The 22,773-nt window shown below is 42.1% G+C and overlaps 1 protein-coding gene across 2 annotated transcripts in view; it reads left to right on the plus strand.

The window, feature by feature from the left end:
- The first annotated feature begins 1,249 nt into the window (after nucleotides 1-1,249).
- Nucleotides 1,250-22,773, plus strand: part of APPL2 (adaptor protein, phosphotyrosine interacting with PH domain and leucine zipper 2) — a 38,553-nt gene continuing 17,029 nt past the window's right edge. The window contains exons 1-7 of one of the 2 annotated variants that reach the window (XM_087764242.1): nucleotides 1,250-1,432; nucleotides 6,467-6,565; nucleotides 16,976-17,035; nucleotides 17,521-17,592; nucleotides 19,531-19,618; nucleotides 21,748-21,789; nucleotides 21,910-21,968. In XM_087764242.1, the coding sequence (XP_087620368.1) occupies nucleotides 1,379-1,432; nucleotides 6,467-6,565; nucleotides 16,976-17,035; nucleotides 17,521-17,592; nucleotides 19,531-19,618; nucleotides 21,748-21,789; nucleotides 21,910-21,968 (474 nt within the window). In that variant the 5' untranslated portion in view covers nucleotides 1,250-1,378. The remainder of the gene's footprint in view (nucleotides 1,433-6,466; nucleotides 6,566-16,975; nucleotides 17,036-17,520; nucleotides 17,593-19,530; nucleotides 19,619-21,747; nucleotides 21,790-21,909; nucleotides 21,969-22,773) is intronic. The other variant, XM_087764240.1, reaches the window with a different exon arrangement.

Genomic DNA, 22,773 nt, shown 5'->3' on the forward strand with positions numbered 1-22,773 from the left:
GTTCTTCTACAACTGAAGCTGCATTTTTTAAAAAATATTCTTCTTCTTTTAAAAGAGGGCAACAACATGAGTTATCTAAAGCCTGTGAAATTTCTTCTAAGATGATAACATCTTATAATTTTACAAGCAATACTTTTGTTTGCATATTCTGTTTAATTGACAGGACTGTTCCTAAACTCTTCAGAAATGTTTTTTTCTTAAATGGGATTTCGGTTTTGCCTATCAAGCACAGAGCAACTGATCTGCAGATCAGTAACTCTGGACTTTTCAAGAAACTGAGGCATCCAGAAGCAGTGGACACCCTTCAAAAATGTGAACATCATGAAATACTCATGAATCAAGCAAGACTCTGCTTACTTTGAAAGCATTAGCTTTGTTCAACTAAGCATCTGAATTAATGTCCAAATGCTTAAGTTATCCAACGCAATTAAGACAGCAGTGAGATGACAACAGAAACATGGCTTTGTATACCAAGGCCTGGTAAACACATCCCTTCTAACGCCCCAAGTGCAGGGATACGGCTGAGTGGGGACTGACCTCCCTGGAGCACTCTGTGGTCCCACCGTTTTGCTTGCAGAGCTGTCCATAAACAAGAACAAATGCAGATGCCACAAGTGAGGGACGCTCGTAAGCAGGCCTATCTTAGCCAGCGGCTGGACTGGCCCTGGAAAATGGCCGAGGCCCTGGGGTGCTTCTCTGAGCTACCCGGGGCTCCGGCAAGCTGGCTGACCCTGCTGGCAGCCCCCAGCCCCGCGATGCCCTGAGGAGAGCCGGGACGCCCCGAGGACCACAGCTGGAGGTCCCCAAACCCCACAAGCCTCGGCTGGAGCATGCCATCTTCCCCTCATTTCCATCACACCCACGCACCCTCCCAGCCCGGGAGATCTCCCTCAGCTGCGGGGGGATCCCATAGCCCCCACCGCATCCCCTACTGTCCAGGGGATGGAGCCAAGAGCGGGGCTGCGGGAAGCCATTCCAGCCCCTGCTGCCCGCAGCTGGGGAGGAGGTGAGCGGGCGCCCTCCGTCTGGGGCCTCATCCCCACAGGCGAGGCCGCCGCGGCGCAGGCCAGGCCCGGGGAGTTAATGGCGACAGGGAGCCGCCGCCCCCCCTCCCCCCCCCCCCCCCCCGCGCTCTGCCGCCGGCCCTCCCCGTGACTCGCTTCCTCCGGCGGACGGGAACTGGGAGGAGTGAGCGGCCCCGGGCTACCGCCCCCACCCCGCCAGCGGAGCCAGCCTGCCGTGCCCCGCTGCCCGCGGAGAGCCGCGGCCGCCCCCGCGGGGAGGGACGCTGCCGAGCCCCGCCGCCGGGGCGTGCCAGCGGGCGTCTGCCGCCGCCGCGCAGCCAGCTCCCTGCCCCTAACCGCGCCGCAGCGCCAACATGCCCGCCGTCGATAAACTCCTCCTGGAAGAGGCTTTGCAGGACAGCCCGCAGGTAACGGCCCGGTGCCAGGGGCGAAGCTGGGGCGGGGGGCGCAGCCGCGCCGCGGCCGCTGCCGGGGGAGAGCCCGGCCGCCCGCCGGTCTGACGCACCTGAGCTGGCGGTGCCGGCGGGCAGCCCGCTGGGTCCGGCCGGGGCGGCGGGGGCTTGACACCTCGGGAGGGCCGGGGAGCAGCCGCCCCGCGGCGGGGAGAGGGGTGTCAGCAGGCGGTGCGGCAGGGCAGGGCGGCGGGGCAGCAGGGCGGGCTCCCGACGGGCGGAGAAGTGGGTCAGGGTGGCTCGGCCTGTCGGAGCCGTCGGGGAGCAGGGATGCTGTGAGGGGGTAAACGGCAGCCGTGTGTGGGGTCGGGGGAAGGCTTTGGCCTCCTGCGGGGCATCTGTCAGGGAAATACAGGCTGTGTCTGCTCCGGGGGGCCTCTGAAGGAGAGGGCTGCACCCCAGCGCGGGGGAGCAGGGTGTGAGGAGACCGAGGCACGGCGCCCTTTCTCCTCACCTCTCTCAGAATAACTCCTCCTTTGGCTTTTTCCTCACGCTGTCCCATCTGGGTGTGCGCTGGCTGGCTGTAAGGGCTGTCCTGAAGAGGTGAGATGTGTTGGGGAAGGACAGATGGGCACGGCTTGGTGCCCTGGCTTCCTCCGAGGTCCCCGAGGGCAAGGGAGGCTGATGTGCTCTGAGTCACCTGGCCGCGGTGACAGAAGTGGGCTGAAGGAATGTCACTGCCAGCACGCCTGCTCCTCCTGCTCCTGGCGAGGGATCCCAAGGGGCGCTAGTTCAGGTACAGGGGCTTCCCATGAGGATAGGTGTGGTGAGGTGCATCCCACCAAAGGTGACCTCCTTCTGAAAGAGTCCGAGAAACGAGGACAGGCGGTTGCTGCCCTTTCCTTCCCAGCCCCTGCAGGCAGAGGAGAATATTTCTCCCCTCGCCCCTGTGCTACCCCCAGCCCAGTGCAGTGCCCTGTGCCCCAGTGCTGGGAGCCACGATGCGACACAGCTGCAGAAGTGACCCCTGAGGACTGTGGAAACCCCACAGCAAACAACACGCCATGTCGTGATGTTTTCAGGGGGCAGAGAGGTGTGAGGCCTCGAGAGCTGGGAAAGGAGGATGGAAGGAGGGAAGTTAGGGTGGAAGAGAGAACTAAGGGGAAAGAGAAAGAGTGGAAATTTCACAGAGGAGTGGGGAAGGTGTACTTGAGGACAAAGCATGGTGCAGACAGAGATACAACAGTAGTTGGTAAAGCAGGGAGAGAAGAAGGGAGGGCAGGGTGGATCGGCATGGATCCTCCTCCCAGGTAGCCCTGTGTTGTAATCGTAACTCATCTGCTGATGGATCAGAAGGAGGAATGAATAGGTAAGCTGTGGAGCAGATTGCTGAAAGGTGTCATGGAGTCTGTCATGAGACATTTTGAAGGAATGATTGGACATGCACCTGTCAGGACTTAATGAGTCTCAGGGCTCATCTTGATCACCTCTTCTTATCCCGTTTTGCTGTGATTCCATGAAATCCCATCCTAATAAGAATGATATTCATCATCTGTTTGATATGGTGTATGTGGAACCTCCATCCTTGGAGATTTTCAAAACTCGACTGGAAGAAGTGTTGAGTAACCTGACGTAATGTTGGAGTCAGCCCTGCCTTGAGCAGGCGTTTGGACAAGGTGACCTGCAGAGTTCCTTGCCAGTCTTAACTGTTCTGTATTCCACAGTTTACCAAAATGTGCTAGATTTATTATGAGCAGTTATTAACGTTTTTAGTATTGACCTCCCCACTGCATTCTGGAGCTGAAGAACTTGACACGGATAAGTGAACTCATTTACCTCTTCAGTCAACACTTCTTCAATGATTAAAAATGTAACACTGACTGAAAGCAGCTGAACAATGCAATGAATTGAATTTGGAGGTCGTCATCTTTCTTCTGACCTGAAATGAAGGCTGTTAACGTCGTCTTTGTGATTACTGGAAATACCAGGCTGTGCATAAACCCGAGTATTTGCAGGATGTTTTGGCTTTATTTGGCCATTACTTTTTGTTCAAGTCCTACAACTTTGGGAGGGAGGGGCATTGTTTCATTTTTATAATGGCCCAGTGTTGCTAAAAGCTATTTTTCATGCAAGGAAATGGGTTTTTTTTTCAGTCTTTTATATTTTTATTTTTTCTTGGGAAGAGCTTTAGTTTCACAGTGCAACAGGGTCCCTCTGTGAGCTGGGTGCTACAAAATCAAAGCAAAAAGACAGTTTCTGTCCCACAGAATTTACAGCGTAGCAGCTTATGGGATCATTTACTCCTGCATAAAGCGACCTGATTCTCCTCTACCCTGTGCAATCACTTGCAGCAATGCAAAGGGATGGTAAAATGAGGCTGTAACATCACTTTGTATAAACTGCGTGAAGTATGTAAATTACGTGCAAGACAGAAGAGAATTAGGCCAAAGTTATTTCTTCATCAGTTTTCTGAAACGTGATTTCTCTCTCCCCAGCCATATAGTACTTTTGTCTCGATTTGTCTCCAAGCACTGGCTGAAAAAGGCCATAAGAAGTGTCTTAATTTTGAAGTGTTTGGCCACAAAACAGGAGAGAAATTTATGTAAGCAGTCATGTTAAAACCAAGGGAAATACTTACATAAAAGTAGAAATTTTTTTTTCCTATGTTTCCAGAAGCCAAGATAATGGTGCTATTAATGAGGCCTCCTAAATGTTAGCTTAATATTTGGATTACTGATTTATTTCAGCAGCATTAGCTGCTATTCCAGAATTTGTCAAAACAGTAACAATGAAAATATACACATGCTGGTGTTTTGTTGCAGTGATTTAAAATGGTGTTCTTAAATATAAAAGGTTCCAAGAATAACTTCCAAACTGCTTGAATCATTTATTTTTTATATTCTTTTTAACAATGTGTTAATAACTGAGGCCAAGACTTTCAGAAATTATTTCCCAGAGCTGTTCTACCTGAACCCATATTTAGACATCTGAAAAACTGAACCTGCAAAAATTCAGTAAGATTTAGGAATGTAGCTGACATTCCTGTGTTTGGAAACCTTTTCCAGCATGCAGAAATGTGTGATTTGTAGCCTACTTCAGGCAATTTCTTTATAACTTCTTGGTCTTGGCTTGAGATTTGTCTTGATAAACATTGTGTCAAGTTTTATCATTTTTGCCTTCCCTAGATCTATTTTTAAACTGTCTTCATACCCTGTGCATTTCATGTGCTGTTGTAACACAAAACAAGGAAGATGAGCACTGTATAGCTAGAAGATAGTTTGTTGACATTGGTTTTGCTTGTTTTAATGCATCATTGAAGATAAAACATTTAAACCCAGATATTTTTGAAAAGCAGTATGTTTTCAATTACTGAAATAATAGCTTAGTGTGGAAAACTCTCAAAATCATGGCACTGTCCTTGTAGGGAAGTTCTGCACAAAGATCCTTTATAAGTTTGGGTTCTCAGTATCCATTTCATTGACTTGACTTTCTTGCCGTTCTTTGGTTTTTATGTTCTCTTTATTTGAAAACAGTGCGTTGTATTACGTATCTCCTTACATGCTAAGATCTCAAACTAGTTTCCCAAATGCATTGAGTGCCAGTGTCTCTAAGGTAGGAAGTATTGTAGCAGCTTAGCACATTAGCAGACTGAAATGTTGAGAGCTTTATTGTTACTCAAAGTATGGAAGTACTCCCGTACAATGTCTAGAGCAGAACCCGAGGACTGACTCCCAAGTCATGTACTTTAACTGCTAAGCAACACTAATTTCTGGCTTAGGTACTTCTCGGCAGAGATTAAATGATAGTTCATCTTACGCCAGGGTTCTTGAAGGATGCCGATTTTGAGTTTTTCAGGGCAAACATAAAGTCTGGGCAAAGAGTTTTGCAGAGAAGAATAAATGCCTTGGGGAAGTACACGTGCCTTCTGTTAAAACAGCGGAACGACTTAAAACTATCTTAAAGCTTTGAAATAAATTTCCCAGATTTGAACCTCAATACTTCAGGTACCTTAGAGATTCCTGTAATATGAGGATAGATAAAGCACTTGCTCTGTTACAGGACTATGAAAGGATTATGGAAGTACTGGAGTTTATGCGTGCCCCTCATGTAAGCAGATGAAACTAATTAATGTCATATAAATTAGCTGTACAGATGGAAAGACATTGCTAGTTAGCATCAAATAGACTGGATTTACCAGAGTTAAGAGTCAGGATGGATCATGACTTTGTTAAAGGGACAGCCTTCCCTCTTTCATTATTGTCTTGATCTAGCAAATTCTGGAACTCGGCATTATACTGAGATATCTTTGTTTCCCATCTCAGGAGCTGTGTCAGCAACATAATTCTTTGTTCCTGATGATTCCACCAAAACAAACCAAAGGAATTCATGTCTTTAAGATAACACAAGTCATTACACTCTTTTTTTTTCCCCCGTTTGCTGACAAGGATGAGCTAGCAGAATGGAGAAAGTACAGGGTATCTCTGAGTGGGTGTATGCTTCTCCGCCTGTTGTTGTAGATGAACACTCAGTTGTTTGGTCCCATTACGTCAGCTAGCTTTGGCAGTGGCCCTTTAAGAGTTGCTCAAGACAGTTGAGAGTGAATAATACTCTGTAAATTATCTCATGGAAAGGGGTGCTTTTAATGCAGTCTGACATTAGAGAAGTAAAGTGAGGAAGCAGTGGTGTTTGACCCAGAGTCCTTAACGTGGTTTGGATTACTGTAGTCAGCCGGCAGATATTCAGGATTTTTTACATTCCTGATTATATTGGAAGAAATGTCTATTAGTTAGAGCAAGAGACTGGGAGTCAGGATTTGGCCACAGCATTTTATCACTTCGCTTCCTTAAGCCTCAGTTTACCTATCCATAATAGAAGGACCAATTTCTACATGTTTTGAGATTCTGAATAAACAGAATCATGCAAAGCTAAAGGCTTATTATTTCTGAAATGATTTGTATTTTATGCTACCATCTATTTACAGTCATTTATGAATCTTCTTAATATTTTCACTTGGGACTAAAACCATTTGCTTTTTTTCTTTTATTGAAGACTCGGTCTTTGCTCAGTGTATTTGAAGAAGATGCAGGAACCCTTACTGAATATACAAACCAGTTGCTTCAGGCAATGCAACGAGTCTATGGTGCTCAGGTAACTTTTCATTTGTGTTTCTTTTGTTCAATGTGCAGTAGAAGATAAATTGCTATTATGATGCTGTTATTTACATGAAAGTTGCCAAGTACCTGCACCTCTTGTGGTTTAAGAGGAATTGTGGGTGTTTTGCATCTGATATCTCGGCTCCTTCCTGCCTTGATGTTCAGAGAAGTCATATGCATGAAAAAAACCTTACCTGATTTGTCTGTATCCAAACACTTAATAAAAGAAAAATTGTGGTATGTCCTTGCTTTATGGTACATTGGAAGGCCAGCCTTGACAAAACCGCTTGCCTAAACGTAGACACAATACACAGATAAGTATTCACACTGACTTTTTAGGCATCTTAGATGCTGTGATTCACCATTTGGAAGGAACTGTCTATGTCCATTGATTACAGAGAGAATGTCCACTTTGAGTTGCACTGAAGTTGAGTACCTAAAGTAGTCAGTATGAGAAATACTGGAGCGGGAGCAGAGAAAAAATAACACTTTCTAAACACTTACATGACCTAGATGACTAAATCCCTTTGAAAGTAAAAATTGTAAGGTAAATCATATCCAGTGCTTTGGAAAATATTATTATAAATCTGTCTGATTTTCAGTGAAGCTAGGATTCCCATGTGCATAAAACTAGATATTTCAAAATACCATATCTAGGTCTTTAAAGACATACACAGTATCTTGTGGAATGTTTGCAAGTATTTATGTAGGTTACATACCGGAGTTCCTTAGAAACAACAGCTTTTCTATTCTTAAATGAGTAAATCAGAGGATACAGAGAGATGAGGAGAATGGGGGTATTTTGAATTTACTGGAAGACTGAGTGCCCGATTCTTACGTTATCAGGAATCAGTTCAGCTATAAAACTACTGCAAGTGTATGTCCATTTGGTGGGATTGCTCTTTTGGGTGACAGATAGTGTGACTTGGAAGAGCGAGCTGTCTGCCAAGGATCTAGCTACCTATATGTGGAAGATCCAGCTTTGAAGAGCTTCAGAGTCTTCATGTCCTGGATCCTGTGCAAATGCAGAGCAATCGGAGCCTTAGAGCACAGCTCAGATACTCAGAAAACAATGCAGCACGTAGCCAGGGGCTGGAGAGGTAACATGAAATCAGCACTGAAAGTCAGTGATGGGCATTTTGGCAGCGTCACTGAGCTTTAAGAGTAGCAAGAGTGTGGGCATGTGGGATGGTAGAAATCTGAGACCAAAGAGCAGGTAGGTTTGAAATAGGTGAAAGAAGGAAATCAGAGGATAAATATGGCTTGATTATTAAGTGTCCAGCTTGTGGACTCCATGTCCCTTTGCCTGGCTGATGCCTTTTTAGGATGGCATTTTAGGAAGCAGTTACTCTGGCCTGTGATTCATGAAAAAATGCTTTGTCTGCTTTTGTTTGCCTGTTCCTTTCTATCTCAGTTTTTAGCCTTCTCCATTTCTGTTGCCCCACAGTTATGACATTTCCTTTCTTCTCACTGTCTCAGCGCATTTACCCATCTGTACTTTGCAGTACGACAGAGTCTAGTTCATTTTCCCAGCACTTCTTGGCCACTTTCTTCCTGTACATTTCCTGCTTTAGTTTGATCTAAATATTCAGTCACTTGTGAATATTGGATATGTTCCTTGAAATACCTCATCAGATGTTTGATGCCATTTTGAGATGGGAGGTGCATAGCAGTTTAAAGTCAAGCCTTGTAAGGATGTGGAGGAGGGCACCCTACCTACCATTGACAGGAAAATTCAGGTTTAGTGGCCAGTGTTAGGGACTTTATCAAGGACATTGGCTCAACACTTAGTGTTCTTAGTGTTGCTCCTTCTGCCATTTAATTCCTTGGGAATCACTGTGTGTTGTGACTTCAGTTTGGGTTTGTGTTCTCGGGATCCAGTAGTGGCAAAAAAAATGACATTGCAGTAACAAGAAAGCATAAGTAGAGCTTATTAATTATGTAAGTGGAAAAGAAAACCAAAACTTTTTGTGGTTTTTATTCTATATACGCTTTAAAAAGTCTTGATGTTTTTGCATGATACCTAAACGAACACACTAAAATTGGGACAGAATACTGTTTTTTAAATAAAAATCAATGGAAATCATGAATTCAGCTATATATGGTGGTTAATTCCCAAGAGAATGTTAGTGTTTTATAGGCTAACATTGATTTCTGACTAGTTTTACTGAGCTTTGCAAATGTCAATATATCCTTTCAAGGAACTGCTCCTGAATATTTCAAAGGAAGACATGCTTTCTGACTGAACTCACCCTTAGTTTTTGAGAGGCATATTGCAAAACTTTATGATTGCAGTTGCCATAGAAAGAGAAGTGTAATGCTGAATTGCTCACTAAACATGAATGAACAGTTAAGAAAAATCTGTGTGTAATATTTCTTTGCTGCCTAATCACAACTTGAGAGAAAATCAACTTTTGCTGATGCATTGTTAGGAGACACATTGTCTGGGCCTCATGAGTGGCGTATTAGGAAGTGCTACCAACCCTTTTCATTTTGAAAGGGAATGAGATTTAGTATAGTGTAAAATTGAGAGTAGTGAGAAGCCAGGTTCTGAATTTGCCTTTTTATTTTCCCAACTTAAATTTTGTCTTCACAAAGTCATTGTCATCCCCTGCTCCAATTTCCTTATCTGTAAAGTAGGAATTACAGTTACTGACCTACTTTGAAGCAGTGACACAAGTTCTGTTTGCACAGCCATAAAAATGGCTGGAATCACAGTCATGGCAGTCAGACAAAATGGCAGTGGGTTGTACCAGTCCACAGTATTGAAAAATGAGAGTTTATGCCCCTTCAAAACAGTTAGGACAGTTTTAAAAATGTAAATCTTGTTTTCTTCCTAACTACATTCTGAACTTTACAATTTCCCAGGTGTGTCTCAACCATATTTTCAAGATTTTCTGGAGAAGTTTACTAGAAGTTTGGTGCTGCTTCTGATGAAAACTCAGATTTTCATGTAATTCAAACCACTGTAGCTTGTGATCAAATAACTATAGTTGATGGTTCTGAATGGATGCAATGCAAAGTCTCAGGGGAGTAGCAATTAGTCCCAACTGCAAGCTGTTAATTATCCATGTGGATATATTCATATATTTGTCCCAAAACACTGCTTTGTGTGCGGAGCAGCAGTAAGTTTGTAAATTGACAGCTCAAGCTGCTGTAAACACTTCGATCAGTGCATTTGAAAAGAATGTGAGAAAGATAGAAACATTTCCCCACGTTTTTTTAAAACACTTAGAAAAGTAGGAATCTTTTTGAACGCTCCTTCCCCCCCCAGCTACAGATTTCTGCTAGGTGCTGGGTACTAAACTTTTCAGACTTACATGTATTCAAGCAGGACTTCATTTTGCATGCCTTTAGCTTTTCTAATGACAGTAGGGCAGTTGTTGGGATGAAGCCCATCCCAATGAAGGCACCCAGTAAATGATGTAGACGGACCTTTGAAATGCCTTGAAACTGCTTTTGTCCCAAGAGTGGAAGGAGGGGTCTGCAGCATCCTATCGGGGGGTGGAGGCGTTGCAGGGTGTTGCAGTGGCTACACTGCCTAGGCATGTGGAGCCACTTGATATGGAAGGGCCCATAACGCTCGGCTGCAGCTGGGTGATGTATTGCTAGCAGATTGCCTTTGGGAGCAAGGCCTTCAATGTGTGACAAGGCCCTGGTTGCTGTGCAGGATCAGGACAGTGCTCTCACCTCTGTGGGCACCCACACCAGATGTGATGGGGTGCTGACTCTATTTTGCACATGGAGTTCTTCAGTGAAAAAGAGACTGCAGTGCTACAAGGCAGATGCGGTGTATGATGCCATGAATAAGGAGAAGTCACAGGAACCAACTGTATGAGCCGTGCTCGAGGAGCGAGGTTTGGTTGATCTGGCAAGCCCATGTGTGTAAATATAGTGAAGCATTTTTATATTTCTTCATCAAATAAACATATCCGTGTGAGTACATATTGTACTTCCTGCTGTAGTTCTTCCATCTGTGCTGTGGTACCCTGAGGTAGTTATCATGTTAGTGGTCTTATAGAGGAAATCTTCCTTATAGAGTTGTTCTTGTAGTGCTTTCTCCTTGCAAGCAAGTCCTCATGATGCATCTGGCATTACTGCTGTCTGATTTCTGTGAATGTTTTGTTCATCATTCTGGACATTTTATCACCCAAGCAATATGTAATGCAGCAACCAGGGACTGTTAGAAAACTTCATTTACTTAAGTTGCGTGCTGAGGCTCTTGCAATGGTGTATGAGTAAGGTGTGCCCAGTTTACATTCCTGACTTCCCACTGCCATAGTAAATTGTTTTCAGAGCTTTACTGTCATCTCCAGTTCTTCATCATGCTATAGAAATGGCTCAGCTGTGATCTTCACTTGAAACAGAATGCCATTTAGAAACTCAGGAGACTGTTGTGTCTCTACTGACTATTAGAAGGGATAAACAGTTAAGCAGGTTAGAGGAAAGTAAGATGCAGTATTTTGTCATTGGAAAGAGATTTTATCTCATTATTCCTGACAAATCTGTCTAGATACTAAGAGCAGTGATGGCAGAAGGGGAATAAAAAGAAACCCATGTTGCCTTTATCAATATATCCAGAGAGAGAGCAGCATGGGAATTGTGAAGTGTAATTCTGTTCAGCATCTGTGTCTCTGAGCAGTCATCTTGTGATTCCAGAGTCACACAGGCAAAGCAGCAACAACCTCTGGGGCTCACTGCTTTTTTATGTCCAGGCTCTTAAGGAAACTCTTGACAATTATGGAATAGTCTTGGGTTATATGTACCACATGACATGGTAGGACAGCTATTTTAGGTAGTGCTTTATACCAGTGTTATTTCTCTCCCCAAATTCATGACACCTCATGTTTGCATTTTTCAACAGTGCTGCTTGTTTCATCTTCCTATGTATTGACTTCACTAGGGTATCGCTCAGTAGATAGGTGTCAAGCTCTCTATGGCATGCATAGATTTTCGTATTTATTGATGTTGCATAGCTAACCCCAAGTGTTCAGAATTCTTAAATTAGTTCTTGCTAAATTAACAAGTAAGCACTGATACAGTTTTTCTTTAAATTGCTTTCTTTTCATGTCTGAGGGAGCAATGGTGGTGCCTTTTCAAACCATAAGACTTTTTTCCCAACACCTTTTGAAACAATAAACTTAGTGTTTTGTAAACTTTCAGTTCCACGTAAAGAATGTTCAGTAGACTATTAGATAGGACAAACACTTGCAATCAATTAGTTGTCAGCACTGACTTCTGTGAAACACCGTATACATTATTGTTCCACCTTCATTGTCAGTTTGCATCAAACACCTCTGCACTTCCTGAGGCATATTCACCATATGTTGCTAACAGATGTAAGCAGAGCATTATCACATGAGAACTAATGTATTTACAAAGCCACGGGAGTTGTTTTTAATACCGCCTCTGAGGTTGGAGTTGTCACCATGCCTGGAAGCAGGTTAACATTGCACTAAGCAGGATCTGGAGATTTGAGTGCTACAAGGAGGCAGAAATGTATGGATGCACTGCTGATAGTAATTGTTTTGGAAGAAACTGATGAGATTCTTTCCCTACTGAACTAACCATCCTACTGTAGCTGCTTTTGCTGTTTTACAGCAGTTTTAACTAGTGTCTTCCATTTTTTGAAGCCATTAGATGATCCTTTGCTGAACTATTCACATTTGTGAGGACTGGATGCCACGCTGTGAATCAGCAGCAGGGCAAGCCATGTGTTAGCCTGATCTTGTAAAGTGCTGGGCAGCCTGAGCACCACGGTGAGGCTTAGCTTCTCTCACCCTTGGCTTCATGTTTCCAAGCTATTTAATATGCAAACCTAAGCCTGTAGGACTGTAACATTTACTGGATTGCTGGGGAACTCATATTTTGTAGGAAGATGACATGCACATATAGACAGAGCTGCATAAAACTATTGTATCAAGACACAGTTCTTTCTGTGCTGTGCCTGGTTTTGAAGGTAAATGTGTTTGCTAGTTCTGAAAAGATGAGAAGGCTGCAACTGCCTCATGGACCTCCTCCTTCAACCACCTATCTGTTTTTTTTCCCTCATTTATGAGGCATTAAGCTTTCCCAGATGTAAGCCAAATTTTATTAAGTGTCATTCTGCACGTACAGGGTGCATGAATAAATACCTTTACCAGTATCTTGCTTGTTTACATGAAGAAGCCTTCGGCAGTTCTGTGTGCTGGTTACTTGAAGACTTTTAAAAATGCCAGCTTTAGCTGGAGTAGGAAAGTAACTTTGCAGAAAGCTTCATTATATTGGGATTGGAATTGGACATGCTGGAATAGCTCTCTGTCTTCAGAAGTTAATTTATAGCTCAACTTAATCCTTTACATGCCCTCAAATCTGGAGTCTGGAGACGACTGTCTATAGAGATATCTTCTGACTTCAATGTATTAGCCCTCAGAGTTTAATTTGGAAAAATACAAAAAGAGACCCTAAAAAGGGATGGGCTGTGTCACTGTTAAATGGTTAACAGCATGGAGATTTTATTACAAACGGGTTACAGAAAAATCATACTCTTCCAATGATATGAACAGCTTGGTGAATAAAGGTGATAATGAAGAAGGTGGAATCAACCCAGAAAAATCACATGCTTTGCTCTGGCACTAGAATAGAAAACAACAGTTGGACATTTTCTTACCGACTTATTTGAAGGCAGGGTGAGGTACTGAAATAACTTGAGAACTAAACAATGTTTTTAAATCTGTTGTTTTTTTCATTTCTGGTAGATTAATGCTAGGTTCAAGACATCACTTCCATTTCCTTATCAATGTGAACTGGTGTTAGTGAACTTTATAAAATCCTGCTCCTAGGGCTAGCATGCCCTAGCATGCCAGCCAAGGTTAAAAAAGAAAAACAAGTCAGCACATCTGTAATAATAACTGATTGCTTGATACCTCTTTGCGTACAATCCTTTCTTCTTTCCTTCTAGTATACTTTTTTACGTTAATGCTGCAATGATGTTTTCCCTGCTAAGTAAAATCATCTAATTAAAATGAATGTATTTGCGGGGCCCAGTACTGGTTAATTTTGCCTTCATTTAGAATACTTGGATTTCTGTTTAGGATTTTATTGGGTTTCTGCCTGATACATCATCTCGTCAATAGCTCTGCCGCTCCGAAAGTGCTTGATGAATTCTGAAATGTCAAAGTAATGTGGGAGAAATGTGAGCAGGCAGTCAGGATTGTATAGTAGCTTTTCTTTTGCTGTGGCATACTGGATTTCGGTCACTTCAGGATAAAAGAAGTGAATGTTGCTGTATTCCATGGGAAAATGTCTTGGAAATAGATTAAAACCTGTTAAAATAATTTGCCTGGATTTAGTTGATCTGTCAACTGAAGCAATGCAAATAACTTAAGTCTTGAGACTGATTAGTACGGGGAAGGGCGGGGAGAGAAGGCTGATTAGGAAGAAATGGGAGGAGGATTAAATCAAACTTTCCCAGATGATTGTGCTTAGCAATGCAGTATTACCACTAGGTCAGCCGAGCACTTTGCCTGCTTCCTGTTCCTTATGTAATGTGGCTGTGTTTCAATTTGCTAGCTTAATTTGATTTGTTTACAACTGTTTGGGGGGCGGAGGTGTTTGGCTGGGGTTTTTTTGGTTTTGTTTGTTTGTTTTTTCCCTAGTGATGTAATGAATGATTTTGTACCCCTAATGTCTGGCAGAGGTTGGGAGGGAGGATGAAGGACCCTGGATTAACTCTTCCACATGGGCAAGGATTAACAAGTTTGTGGTTTTCTGACACAAAGAACCGAGCCTATAAATGGAAAAGTGTGACCTTCTGGCATCAATGGGATATCAGTGATGTGTGGAACTGTTGTCCCAAAATCAGCTCAAAATTCCGAAGTAAATTTTTTGTCAGGCCCTTCCATCAATTTGTTCTGTAGCTGGAGTAGCGTGCCATGAATGTCTGCTTGGGGTCTGTATGTGGCTGTTGTCACCTGATCATATACTTGATATGATGTTGTTAACTTACACCCCTTTGAGACCCTCAGGGTTTATGTATTCCCCCATTACCCTGTTACCTACCGGAGACTGCTCCTGGGGAGTGGTGATCACTGGAAGATGCTTCTTCCACACACCTCTTTGCATTGCCCATCCTCAAACTGTCCCACACAGATGAGTTACGATGCTCTTTGTTACTCTTTGGATATTGGGTGAGGACATTGAGGATCTGGTAGTCTTTAAAAACCAGAGGTAGAAGCTTTGATGATGGCTAACACAAAGGAATAGGATGCCTTTGGTGTCAGCCCATTATTCTGAAGCTTCTTTTAGTGTTAGCAAGTTTAAGCCAGAAGCATTTACTTTCCAAATTCAGAACAGACTATACAGTTGCAGACTTTGCAGGAATAAGTGAACTGAAACAAAAAGGGAAAAAAAGAGGCATGTTTCTATCACTCAGTTTTTTCAAAAGATTTCTCTCAGCCTGACCCGACTGTACAACTGACAGATGGCATCACGATTGCTATGTGAGGACTTAGTCTTCTTGCAGTTCTTACTCAGCTCTATCTTTGAGGTTGTGTTTATGAAAAAGATCCTAGGTCTGAGAACCTCTGCTGCTTTTTGTAATCTTAAATTTATCTTTGGACTCCACCCACCCATCAGCCCACATAGAAGGAATCTCATCCTTCCTGTCATGAAGTCATTGCTTGCTAGCTCCCACTTTGAAGGTGGCAAAGTCTCTCAGGTGTTCTTACAGCCTGGGGGCAGATAGTTAAGGCTCATTCCTATCCTTGCCTGAGCCCTTAACAAGGTTTGTTAACTTATTATAAAGCACGACATCCTTTTCCATCCACTGGCTTAGGAAATACTTAAATGCCAAGTGTTTGTGTAAAGCTTTTTCATATTAAAAACTACACAGTCTGCATAACGAACCTGAAAACCTTATGTGAATCCTTGGCATTGTTATTGTATGAAAGTATGAAATGTATGTATGTATGAAAGCTCATTACTAGTTGCTCTGAGACAAGAAACAAGAATAATCCATTACTGTGAGGTGAGAATAGTCACGGGGTGCACATGATCTGATTTTGGACCCAGATTAACTCAGTTCTGAGCCCTTGTTTGCACCTTGGAAGGGCTCTGCTCTCCCATCTTCAGCTACATGTGAGTATTATCACCATAGTGTTTTAAGCTGGTCAGAATTAGCTCACCCACCTTTTTCTGCCATGTGTTCACACACGGCTGCTGTTACCTAGGCTGTGGCTATGTGTCTCTGTTCTTTCTGAGTGCTTGGGCATACTTAAGACTCTGGCTAAGTGTTTGGGCCTTGCTGTCCATATTAACCCTCCTTCCTGGCCTGCCAAGGTGGTGCAGAAGCACCGGGCTGTAATGCAGTACGTCAGAGGTGGCGTCAGGCCAAAGTAAAGGGTCTTTCAGAATCTCTGTCCCAGATAGTTAACCGTGCCATGCTCTGTGCGCTCAGGATGACAAGGGAGAACAAGAGAGCACACAAACTCTGTCCCAGTTTAATGGTTTTCTGTACCAGCCCCAGCATAAAGGGTGCTATTAAAGCAGCTCAGAGATTGCTCCGAGTTCTACAAACTCTCTATGACCTTATGTATTTGGAGAGAGGAATAGGTTATGTTAAGGTTTAAAATGAAATTAAATGAAAAGTGATTATTTTTCTGCATTACTGAAGAAGAGAAGGATCTGACGGGTTACGACTGATCCCAGTTCCCCCCTTCCCCTTTCTCTTTTATTCCAGTTTTAAGTCATTGTTAACAAATCAGGAACAGAGGAGTTGATATACTATTGTTAGGAATACAGGGAGTAAAGACTGATACATCCAAATGCTTGTCTTTTTTTTCCAGCTGTCAAGCAAAATTATACAACCTCTCTACAAGTCTCGCTTTGCATAAGCACGTCTTAAGGATGTGTGTACTTTCATTGGCCAGTTTAGCCACGAGAATACAGAATTATGTGCTGTTTTGTACTCCTGTATTGACTTAAACCACTGAAATTACATCAGTACGTTCCCTGAGCATGAATGCATTATATAAAGGCACATCTACTCGTTCTCTTTATTGCTCTGGATGTTGGGGAAAGATGATTAACCAATATGAAACATTCTTATGCTGGTATGACAGCTTACATGTTTGAGGGTGTTCTAGTTTTGTTATTTTGGAGGGTGGGGGGGAACCCAAACCCCAAACTAAACCCCAAATCCTACCTCTTTTCAAAGTAGTTAAACAAACTGTGTATTGATTAGGTCTGATGTGTACTTGTTATTACTGCTTCTCTATGCAGGTATTTTGGGACTGGTTGTTTACATACAACTGAATGTTTGTATAAGTAGTTGCAGATTCAGTCAGGAAGCTGGTAACAAAGTACTAGTAACAGCAGGGCTAAAGACCTTTCATTATTTCTATTAACATGTCACTTTTGTTTGTAGAATGAAATGTGTCTTGCCACACAACAGCTTTCGAAGCAGCTCCTTGCCTATGAAAAGCAGGTATGTTGAACATATGCCTTTGATTTCTTTTCAACCTCAGCACTTGTGAAGAAGTCTTTGTAGATAGTGTGATTTCCAGAAGTGCTTAGGGCATTGGCTTTACTTGGTTTCGTGTGAAGGCTGGTGTAAAATTCCCCAGCATGTTCAAGGGAGTTAGGTCACTTCTGAAAATAATAATAAAAAAACAAAAGTGCAAAATGTGAGTTCATAAATTTATGAAGATGCAAGCCAGTTTGTTCCGATTGTATGGCTATGACTTAAAAATTAGTATAATAAGCATTAATTATATGTTGTCCAAAATCCATTCATTTAAAACAAGAGGAGCAGGGTAAAAGAGTATGTATTAATGAGTTACTATTTTTCCATTTAGTTTTATCGTTTATTGCATTGTGTACGAGTATTCATTACCTTTGTAGTAAAACACATGTTGTATTTTATACTCACTTTTATTGATTTACAGACCAACTGTGTGTTTCTATTTTCAGCATTTTGCATTAGGTAAAGGAGATGAAGAAGTGATATCCACCCTTCATTACTTTTCCAAAGTTGTGGATGAGGTAATTTGAATTGCCGATATTCTATTTTCACAATATAGAATATTGGTGGTTTTTCTTTTGGTCTTTGTCATTTTGATTCTGAGCCTTTCCACTGAAGGCTAGGTTGTGCCTGGGTTTTATAGAATCATTTAATTGGGGGGGAAAAAAAGTATAATATCCTTTTGTAATGGTTAGAGCTGTTTCTGTGGCTTCGTCCCACATACTGTCCTCAGAGCAAAGCTGAACTTCCTAAATAGGGGAATTAGAAAAGAGACTGAAACAGGATGTTTCATCTAGGCGGGGGCCATTTTTAATTTAATTCCATTTAAAAATGACATTTATATTTTTAAGGTTTAAACACTGCAATATGAGCGAAAACCTGCCAGGGATGGATGCAGGGCAGCTGTGAATTAGTAAAGTTGCAGTTTAGTTGCTGTGAGATCACGCAGAATCCAGAGATGTCTGGAGGAGGCTGCAGAAATGCCTGCTGAAGGCAGGTTAGGTACTACAGCTGTGTGCGCTGAATACTTCTGCTCTCTGTAGGTTGTGGCTGAATACTGAGAGCCTTTCTAAATGCTTCTGTTAGACCTGCCCATATAACATTTCAATATAATCTTAGTATCTAGGTCCTTATTGCTTAAGTATCATTTGTCACATCACTCTTTCCATTGTGAGCAGGGCTGTGCCATCAGAAAAGTGTTGTTGTTCTTGTTAGTCTACTTTCTACTTTTGTTAAGAAAGCATAAGGCTGTACTTTTTGGGAGAGGAGAGGAGATAGGAGCGTTGTGGGGCAAAAAAGAAGTTAAAATTTTTAGAGCCCGTGGGTAACTCTAACAGTGTAGTGAGAGGAATCCCAAAGGTTAACTTTTCCCTTAGGCTTCTCCTGCTGCAGGTCTGCTCTCAGGGGATACTTGAAAGGACCATTTACTGTCACAAGTCTTATACTTGTCTATGTGAACTACGAATAAATCAAAACAAGAACTTTCTCCTTCCCAGGTACAAGAGAACCATTCCATTTGGGAGCAGAAAGCTGAAAGCCTCTCTGTTCAGTTCTGTCAGTCACATTTTCCCTCAGAAAAATTTGCTCCATTCCTCAGCTTCCTTTTCTGTGTGTTAGCTACCCCTTGTACCTGTTTCTCAGTTGTCTGTTCTACAGGCATTGAATTGTTCTGGTTTAGTTTTGTACTGTCTCATTGGAAATACTGACTTCATCCTCACCTGCATAACTCCGCCCAGAGGCCTCCAGGGTACCGTGAGCAAGTGGGCAGAGTATCATGTCAGCGTGTGGCACACTCCTAGTTTGTAGTATCAGGTGCTTGAGCAGTGTGATTGATAGTTGTCCTACCTGAACCCATCTAATATTCTTAGCATGCCACCACTGACATGAGAGCCTTGCCTTTGTCCTGAACAGCGTCATATGAGTACTTTAAAATATGCCTCGATATGCTGAATTTTAGAGAAACACACAAAACAGGAACAGGAAACTACTTTGAAGGTAAAATATTGAATGGGACCTTTCATTGTGTTTGCCCCCTGTTGTGATTGTGTCCCGGGTAACCCTTATGAATGGAAAGAGATTCTAGTCATGGCGGTGGGACTGTAACCTTGTGGTGTAGAGACTAACAAAAACTGGTTAATAAAGGCTAATAACAGATTAAATCCTGTTGGGTTAAGCATTAACATTAATGGTCAAGTGAACTGCCCTAATATGGTATGTGGGAACTGACAAGTTCTTGGATCCTTGGAAAACACCAGGCAGGAATTAAGCATTTGGGGGAAAATCTGCATCTGTCTCACATATCTTGAGAAATGTATTTTAAGCACTGAAGTACATAATGTCCTTTTTTTGTCTGCTGGGCACAAATGGCAGGTGTGCTTCTTCAGCAGCTGTAGAGTGCTGTTATTTTTATTTTTTAATTTACACTGTATCTTAGGGCATTCCTCTGTTCTATGTTTCAGCTCAATATTCTTCATTCTGAACTGGCAAAACAGCTTGCAGATACAATGGTTCTACCAATAATACAATTTCGGGAAAAGGATCTCACAGGTAAATTTTATTTTAAGTTTTAATTTTCCTCATGTGTTCCTTCTTGCTTATTTCGCAATAAACTGATATATAATGTCATGTAATAATTCGTTCTTTGATGATTCACAGAAAAGTTTTTTATGTTGGTGTTTTTTTTCTGCTAGAGAATTTCATTGACAGGTGCATGCTTTTACTCAGACTTAAATAGTGCAAGTTCACCGCATAACATTTTATGCACCGTATGGTGCAAGTTTGAAAATACACGGCTTTGTTCTTTATTGGGTCACACTGCTTTTACACTAGTGTAATTTTACTGAAGTCATTGATGTTATAATGGCCTACAGAAGGAAAATTTAGCAGTGAATCTGGCTTGCAAACAGTATTTATCCCACTTCAGAAGTTTGGGGTTGTTTGAAATGCAGGAGCAAGAAGACTTTATTAACTTTGAGGCATAGTATGTTTCCTCCCTTTTAACGAATCTGTCCGCTTTAAATCCTTGCCATCCAAGGGTAGTTCCAAGTAACCTGATTGCACAAACTTGGAAATTCATTGCTTAAACAGCAGAGCAATAATGCAAACATTTGGTGTAATTTCAAAAGAAAGAAGTTCATATTCAAGGTCAAGGACACTCTAACCTATTCATGCAACAGAAACACGAGTTTTTACTGCAGCATCTTCTTTTTCTTTTTTTTTAAAGCCCACTTCTCAACTCACTTAAGCTCAGTCCTGTTTATGTACTTTTAAAGACATCGTTTTGATGGGAGACAAAACAAATACAGCAAAATAATGACTAGTTAAGGTTCCTTATATCATAGCATCTCATTTGAAATTGTGAAGACATCAATGGATGCCTTTTTTAGAATATAATGTCAAATATAAAGCAGCATTTGGATGGGAAGATCTTGGTTTTATAAACACTTTCCCACCTCTTTAATGTGGCTTCACTGATACAGTGATTCTGCTCCCATCTTTATGGATTCTGCCTCGCGGTTCATAAAAGGCATAAAAAGAAAATGGAAGTGGAGCCTGCAACAAAAGCCTCAGCTGCTTCATGACACAAAATGAAAGGTTCTTCAGCTTCCCTGGATGTTAAAATCTTTTGTTCTATCCATCCATCCATCCCTCACAACCTCAACTTTTCTCTGACACAGTCTGTAGAACAGAATTTTTAGTAGAGGCCTGGCCATATTGAAATTTCATCATAGGATTAAACAAGGAAGATTAACTGCGTTCTTGGTTTTTACTTTTGGTCTTGCTATGTGTATGTATTGAATACAGAAGCCTCTAGGTACAAGTTAGTCACACCTGGGAAGAATTACTGTCTTTCTGCGTTAGAGTCATGAGGAACCGTTTTGGGGAGAAAAAGGTGGCACGAAGCTGATTAATGTGTAGGTTGCTACAAATAATCAGAGACCATGATGACATCATACAATTTCCCCTTAATCTTTTCACCGTTGCATAATGTCTGCTCTTGTGAATGTGCTTTCCCTGTAGTTTTTTGAGAAGGGTTTTGCCAGTTGCAGCATACTTTGGTATGGACGCTGAGAGTGCCTTGTGCCCAACACTTGCGAAAGTTGAGTCGCCTGTTTACTTTCTCTTCCTTCTACCTGCATCAGAAACTCATGGCCAGTGTTTGTTATGTAAGCATCGTAGCCAGCAGTCAGATGTGTTAGATAGATAGTTCTTTTCACAGAGAAACTTAGCAAAAAATGTTTCATGTTGATGAAGATTCATGTACAGGAAAGGGGCTTAGTTCATATGTCTCTGGGACTTAGATTTCTTGGTATTGCATAAGCATTGTTGGGAAGTTGTTCAGAACTGCTGATCTTTTATGATAGTCGTGGGCCTTTTGTCGTAACAAGCACACTGAAATGGTGCTTCTCTGGGAAATTACACTGGCAGATAAGGAATCTTTTTCATAGGGATAACTTGCTCAATCAAATAAACTCAGTCAACTCTTAATTTGCTATCTGCCTATTCATTTCTCTAGCAGCTGATCTGGTTTATCATTTTCAAGACAGGCATAACTTATGCATCTCTGCTTTGAAAGGATTAGAATGACTTACGCATTAAATGTGCCATAAATGGTCTCAGTTGAACAAAGTGTTTACAGCTGTTTTTACTTTGAATATTTGATTTCTCTTTTCCAGAAGTAAGCACGTTGAAGGATCTGTTTGGCCTTGCTAGCAATGGTATGTTTCCCTGTTTTGTTTGTCTCTAATGGTGTGCACCTGTTATATCACAAGAAGACATTTTTAATCTATGCACACACACATCACATTTCTAAAAAAAATAATATTCCTTGTCTACAGAACATGACGTGTCCATGGCAAAGTATAGCAGGTTACCGAAAAGGAAAGAAAATGAAAAGGTAATGAACGTGAAAGGGAAAAGGAAAAGTTTTTATCAGCTGTTCTGTCTGCATCATTGTTCACGTACAAACTTTGGAGAGTTCGTCAGTTAAATTCACAGTAGCTCAGGAGTACTTGCGATTTCGTTTCCAAGCAGGCACAAAGCTTTTAAACATCAATTCAGCAAAGTTTCACCTGTTTTCTCCAAGTTAGGCAAGTGATCAAGTATTGTGCTGAACTAGTGCCCTTCAGATCCAGGGGCACTCTTCAGACAGAGGCAATCCAAGTGGCTATAAATAGATTTGTATAGGCCTACTGTTGTACAGCTGATGTGATGATGCTGTATAACTGGGTACAATTCATTGTGAACTGTCGCGAAGCCTTGTGTCTGCTATTTATAAAGCATTCCATTTTTTCGTGTCTACCTTCCTGCTAAATTTCTCTGTATGGATTGTCGTTTCACTTACAGTACACATAACTCCGTTGGTGGGATTGTTTTACGTTTCTTCTTTGCCCGCTGGACTACTATCCCAAAATATATCCCCGTGTGCCAAAAAGTGTGTGATTGGCCATATCCTAAGAGCGCATCAGTTCTACAGGATGGTCCTTTAAAGGAAATGCATTACAAAGAGTGATAAAACATATTGTAAACTATTCATCTCTGAATTCTGCGCTTGCAGGCTTGTGTTGTGATCTCAGCTGCAAATAAATTTCTTGCACTGAGATCAGGTCCAGAATTTTAGTTGTGGTAGTTACGTAGTTTATGGTCACAGGGGCTCCCCAAATGCTTAAGTATCTTGCCACAGAAGGGCTTGAAGTCCTTTC

The sequence above is a fragment of the Nipponia nippon genome, unplaced genomic scaffold (genome assembly GCF_047370975.1).
Source record: "Nipponia nippon isolate SJK-2023a ecotype South Korea unplaced genomic scaffold, ASM4737097v1 scaffold_3, whole genome shotgun sequence".
NCBI classification, from domain to species: domain Eukaryota; kingdom Metazoa; phylum Chordata; class Aves; order Pelecaniformes; family Threskiornithidae; genus Nipponia; species Nipponia nippon.